We start from the raw sequence: 6,487 nt of genomic DNA, 5'->3' as shown, positions 1-6,487 counted from the left end.
ATCTTTCTGTTGTGGGATTTCTGGAGACAAACGCCTTTGGGGAAATATTTCCGGCTGAAAAAAAAAATAGCACTAGCCAGGTCACAAGGAGGAAGAATAAACAGCCCTTCTCCGGTGGCAACATCCACAAGGAACGGTATAAATAGAGGACTGCGGGGACAGAGGGCTCACAGCCGGATCCCGCAGCGACCTGTGCAGCTTGCCTTGGGCTCCGAGCTGGATCCTTGCGCGCTCACCATGAGCTGTGCCGTCAGGCAGGTCGTTACTACCTGTTCCCAAGGCAGGAGCAGCGCGGGCAGCTCTGCGGCTGACAATGGAAGAAAGGTCTCCTCCATCTCCTCGGGAAGACACGCTGCCTATGACTTAGGTGGTGCAGCTGGCAATTTTTCTGGTGGCAGTTTAAGCGAGGGATTACTTGGGAAGCAGCTGAGCGCCGGCAGTGCCACCGGTGGGAGCTTTGGAGCTACCCAGAGGGCTTGTTCCATCCTTGGATTCAGCGGTGGAGGCATCTGCACTCGAGGCATCGGTGGTGGTTTCACCAGGGCTAGTGCTGGTTGCAGTGATGGGATCTTATTTGCTAACAACGAAAAGGCGACGATGCAGAACCTCAACGACCGCTTGGCCTCCTACCTGGACAAGGTGCGACTCCTGGAGGGGGACAATGCTGACCTTGAGTGCAAGATCAGGGAGTGGTACGCCAAGGTAGGGCCCAGCTGCGAACCACGGGACTACAGCTGCTTTCATAAGGAAATCGAAGACCTTCAAAACCAGGTAAATCATTGTTTTTCAAGAAAATCCTGGTATTTCTTTGGGCTTTGCTTTCACATGTGGATAGACCAATGTCCAATGGCAGAGGCAATATCTATGTCTCTGGCTGTGCCCATGAAGCAATGGTTTAGATGAAACGGATGGTTTCAGGGAGGAGGTTTCTGCGCTTACAGAGACCTGGAGTTTCAGCACAGCCTGCTCCCCCAAGCTGGCACGCGGGTTTCCCCAGAGTAATGCCAACTAACTGATTAATATCCCAATATATGGAATTGTTGTAAAATAAGCGGGTTGCATTACCCCAGGTAGGTGTTTCCTCCAGGGCCTTCTGTAGCCAGAGAACACCACAAGCCCACATCTCTCTCCTGAATTTTCTTTTCCAGATCCTCTGTGCAGCCATGGAGACTAACAAAATCCTTCTGAACATTGATAACAACAGGATGACGGCTGATGACTTCAGAGTGAAGTGAGTACGGTCCCGTGCTGGACCGAGGGGTTCGCACTGCCTGTGGAAGGGTCGGCGAGTGATGGTGACGGGGAAACCCTAACGCTCTGCTTGTCATGCTGCCGCATTAAAACGCAGACCTCTGTGAAAGGCGTGGGTACCATCGGCAGTGTTCGTAGCGTTGCATGCCTGACCTGAAAGAAGAACTTGGTCCTAGATTTTTTCCCCACAAACTCCACTCAAGGGCTTGCCAGGGTTTGCTGACATGCTGACCTTTCTTTGTTGCTTGTGGCTTAAGGTATGAGACCGAATGTGGTCTCCGGCAAAATGTGGATGCAGACATTTGCAACTTACGCCCTGTCCTGGATCAGCTGGCCAGCTGCAAGACCGACCTGCAGCTGCAGTGTGAGGCTTTGACTGAAGAGATGTGTTGTCTGAAGACGAACCACTCGGAGGTTAGATTTCCCCTTCCTCTTAGAAAGAAAAGAAGAAAGAAGAAGGAAAGTCCCCCCGAGTGTGAATATTACTGATGTGGTGCGTGTGTTCTCTGCAGGAAATGAACTGTCTGAGGAAACAGGCGACTGGAGATGTGAGCGTGGAGGTCAACGCCTGTCCTGGCCCAGACCTGAGGAAGATCCTGGAGGATCTGAGGTGCCAGTATGAAACACTGATGGAGCGCAACCGCAAAGAGACTGAGCAGTGGTATGCCTGCAAGGTACTGCGTACATGCAGAGCTGTACGCTACTCTGCCTGTCGGGGGAAAAGGGAAAAATGGGAGATTAAGAACACGTACGGGAAATGTCTTAGTATCAGCAATTCTGTCATGGATGTGCTCAGCATCTAATCGTACTGCCCACTTTCAGTGCTCTTCTGTTCATGGCTGAGGGGCCACCGCATGGTGTTACAGGGTCACAACGGAATAAACGAGGGTCTTTAGATTCGGGAATACTCAGGTGCACTGCAGGGTGTGCACAAGCAGTGCGGTGAAGTCCGTGCCACAGCGAGATGCTGTGGCGAGGTGAGGAAAGGGCTGCTCTTTTCTAACTCTGCAGGTGGAGGAGGTGAATCTGGAGGTCATCACAAGCAGCCAGGAGATCGAGTCAAGCAACAAACAGGTCACTGAGCTGAGACGTCAGCTGCAGGCCTTAGAAATCAATGTACAAGCCCAGCTCACCATGGTAGGCAATGCCACTCCGATCCACACCTGAGAGTCCCCCGCTCTCTTGGGAAAGCTGCGCGGCCGGAGCTGTACCTGGAACCGGGTGGGCTGAGCTGGCAGCATACCCAGGTACCTTTGTGCTCTTTCCGTTCTCAGAAAGAAAACCTAGAATCCTCTTTAGCGGAAACCGAATGTCGCTACAACAAATACCTGGCTGAGCTACAGAGCCAGATCTCCTGCGTGGAGCAGCGGCTGGCTGAAATACGAGCAGAAATGGAGTGCCAGAACCAGGAATACAAGAGCCTCCTGGACGTCAAATGCCGCTTGGAGCAGGAGATTCAGACCTACCACTGCCTGCTGGAGGGCGGGCAGCACGACATCATGTACGTAGACTACAGACAAACCCGGGCACAGTAAAATCTCTACGCTTTGACTTACAGGGGTATGAAAATTCATGATACAAATGGTAAAAGCAACAGTGTGGTGAGGAACCAGTACTGACCTGTTACCAGACAGAGCCTATTAGCAACCCACGAGGCATTTGAGGATTTGGCTCTGACGAGCGTCCGGAGCGCAAGCCAGAGAGCGTTCCCGCTCCTGGGCCGGGGAAGGCAGCTGGGGGAGGCCCCCCGAGCTGCCCCAGCCAGCTGGGCAAGGTGCAGCATCCAGCTCGTTACAGGGCGGTTTTGGCTATGCGCTGGGCAAGGTCTTTTGTGAACGCTGTCATTTAACCGAGTTTTATTGGCTTTGCCACAGCTAGACAGGATTAGGGACTGGCAGTTAAATTAACTGAAACAATAAATTATCTAAACATTTTCAGTTTCACACAACAATTTTAATTAAAGTTTTCGGAAATTTAATTTGTATGCAAAGCAGTTGGCTCTTCCCTGCTTCCCATTGCCTGAGATTTTGAAACAGTGAGGCATGCTGTTAATCTCCTAAATGCCTGCATACGCTCATAACTGGCCTGAGCACCCACCTGCTCCATTAGTTTGGAAAAAGAGATATTTTAATGGTGGTGCCCCGAGGTGGGCCCTCCTGGACTCTCCAGTCCTAAATGAGTTACATGAAAAATCAGTTCTTGTTCCAAAACGCCAGTTGCAATGGATGAAACGGCACTGTCAGAGCTTGTCCCGGAGCCTCGGGTAATCCCGAGTGTGTCAAGATGGAAAAGCAATCGCTGTCAACAGACAGGCAGGATGGAGGATGTGCTAATTGTTGCTCTTAATGACCCTCGTGGTTCACAGGGGAAATGGCCAACAGTGACTGAAGAGACACAGCTAAAGCCAATGCTACGGGTAGCTCCGGGTCACAGAGCAGATCTCCAGGGTGGGAAAGTCGGGGGCTTTGGCTACCAGAGCTGTCTCCTCTCCACAGAGGGCCGGTGGGGAGAGGAGTCCCTGCGACACCAGCTGGAAGAAGCGGTGGGCTTAAAGCCAGCCTGTGTCAGCCATGCCTGCCCTAAGCCTGTGTGCTCTGCGTGAGGACGCGTAAGGTGAGGTGTCCTCTCGAAGCCTGTGAGCGCGGCCATGAGTCGCTGCTTTAGTCCTGCTACGTACCCGGGGAGAGGAGGATGGGAGATTTCCAGGCTTTTCTGGGTGGTGAGGAGGGGCTGGAGACGGTTTCTTTTCCCCAGAGGGAGTCAGACGTGCAGGATCGCGGTTGTGACTGTTGGTGGTAGAGCACGGGGATTAGTCGGGCCATGGTAGAAGGCAGTGGGGAGGGATGCACCTTTGGGACATTTATAAACCTGTGCATAGGAAATATTTTTGAAACTGAGGGGTTACCAGTAGTAAGTATGTTTGAATAGGACCTTCAGCACAACACAAAAAAGAGGAGCTGGCAGGGGCAATCAAAGTCAGTTGTGAGTCTTTCACCAAATATATAAAATTACGCAAGCTAGGGAGAAGAGGGAAAAGAAAGGTCAGCACAAGAGCAAGGGGGATGTGAGAGAAAGCCAAAGGGGTGTGTGGAGGAAACCCCTGACAAAGTAAAGCTTCCTGCTCTTTCTCAGCAGGTCGCTGCAGACGAGAGCGCTTCCCCGCCAGCCCTGCCGCACTCCCCTGGGGAGGTCTCTCGAAGAACAAACCGATTGCAAAAAGAAGGCAAAAATAACCTGACAGTTCTCAGTTCTGCTTAGGGCACCAGTTGGAAAGGGCTTTGCAGAACGGCTGCCTTCCTGCCACCCACGCTGCCTGCTGTCTTCACCCTCTGCTGCTGCTTTGATCCACTCACTGGTCTTCCCTTGGGCTAATCTGTTTTGAAATCAGTTGTTTAACGACTACCAAAGCTTGTCTCTAATAAAACGTTGCTACTACTGACACAGCCTTGAACTTGAGCAATAATTTCTACAAGTAAATGAATATACAAGTATTTACAAAATTGTTACACAGATATTTCTATTTCTCATACACCTTGGTGAGAAATCTACCTCTGATCTTTTTCCACAAAGCAATCATTACAGGGGAAAAAGAAAAATATGCAATGTTGCCGTCTGCGCCAGTGCGCCTGCTGAATTCCATGGCTGCAGGACGGTGATGGAGGGGCAGCTGCAGGAGGATGGAGGAAAGGGACCAGCTGATGCTGTGGAAAGGGACACTTGCTACCAGAGGAGGAAGCTAAGCTAAGACATGAAGTAGGTGATGAGGAAAGAAACATTCAGGGAGGCTGGAGAGCGCAGAGGAGGAGTTTCAAGGCAGTCTGACTGATGATCTTCTATTGAAAGACACTTCTGAGCAAAAATCGAGTTTTCATTAAAGTAGGTGTGTGCTAATATAACCAACATAACATAATGTAATGTAAAGTAACGTAATGTCATACACAATACCTTTGAGTTGTTATGAATGTGCAGTAACAGCATAAAATCAGGAACAACAAGTTTTCCCAAATAATACTGAAGTAGTAATTTTGAAAGCAAGGCTCTGCTGGACTTGACACACCCTTCTGGTGGAGGAAAACAATTCCCAGAGAAAATGCTAAAGAAAGAACCCCTAAATGGATTTAAAAAAAAGACGAACAGGAAGAACCAGCTGGCAACATGTGGGTAGATAAAAGGGTGAAACAAATTAATACGTGGGAGAGGATTTTTTTAAAAGTAAGATACAATAAACAGCCAGAAAAAAAAAAATGCTGATATTTTATTACCACAGAAAAAGGAATTACAAACACATTCAGGAACACAACTGCATTTTGCTGCTTGTGCAAGCAAAGACTCAAGATCCAGCCTGTCCCTGTTCACTGGTGGCAGTACCCAACACGCGTCAGGCCGCGAGCGGCGCTTACAATCTTTGCCCCTCGTTACGTGGCTGTTCGCCATTTTCTGTAATGAGATATTGGATGGGGACCTCCTCCCTGTGCAGAGGTCTAATGTGAAGGCTTCTCGCAAGACTACTTCAGGGATCCGAGGAGTGAATGAGCGTCCATTTCTAACGAAAGAAACAGCTCAGAGGTTTCTGGGATGACAACATGGGACAAGCCAAAGTTTGACCACACATTTCTGCTACTCTGGGCAGAAACGACAGCAAAGATGGGACTTTCGTTTCTTGCTCTGCAGAAAGCCTTGTCTGCTCACGTGTCGCCCCTCACGCTCTAGGCTTTCAGCTCCAAGTCGCAGGTCGTGTCTTTACGACGGCACCAGCCGGGGGACCTTTGAGGGATGGCCTCTCCCCGTCCAAGTAACAGGCACTTGTTAGCCCCGTGGGGTAATTGCTCTAACGAGCTTCTGGACAAGGCTCTGTGTTAAATAAATACTTTCTCTATTGAGTTCTGTATCTCCCATTCCTGCAACACTAATTATGCTGCGCATTTCAGTATTATTTAACCTGCCGCTGTGTTTACACCGCACCTCTGAGGTCACCGCATTAAATGCAATGCAGAAATAAAAAGATGCCTTCCACGCCTAATGAGTTTAGAACTCGGGCAGTGATGGGGAATGGTGACTGTGGAAACAGCATAGCAAGAGACAGGGAAGAGAGGACAAATGAAATGCAGAGGACGCAGTGCATGGGACGACTGGAGCAGAAATGACCTGGGAGACGGGCTGCAGCCTCCTGCAGGCAGACGGTACCGTGTTCCGCGTACACAGCCGCTCATAGGTATTTTTTATTTTCTAATGTGCG

The 6,487-nt window shown here is 50.1% G+C and overlaps 1 protein-coding gene across 1 annotated transcript; it reads left to right on the top strand.

Moving 5' to 3' along the window:
• The first annotated feature begins 525 nt into the window (after nt 1–525).
• On the top strand, nt 526–2,847 carry LOC104626892 (keratin, type I cytoskeletal 42-like). The gene is made up of 6 exons (XM_010294924.1): nt 526–771; nt 1,149–1,231; nt 1,509–1,665; nt 1,764–1,925; nt 2,263–2,388; nt 2,526–2,847. The coding sequence occupies exons 1-6, from the start codon at nt 598–600 to the stop codon at nt 2,784–2,786; spliced, it is 963 nt and encodes a 320-aa protein (XP_010293226.1). The 5' UTR covers nt 526–597; the 3' UTR covers nt 2,787–2,847.
• The last annotated feature ends 3,640 nt before the right edge of the window (nt 2,848–6,487 follow it).

The sequence above is a fragment of the Phaethon lepturus genome, unplaced genomic scaffold (assembly GCF_000687285.1).
Source record: "Phaethon lepturus isolate BGI_N335 unplaced genomic scaffold, ASM68728v1 scaffold51440, whole genome shotgun sequence".
Lineage (NCBI taxonomy): Eukaryota > Metazoa > Chordata > Aves > Phaethontiformes > Phaethontidae > Phaethon > Phaethon lepturus.
This window is presented reverse-complemented; position numbering and strand designations above follow the sequence as displayed.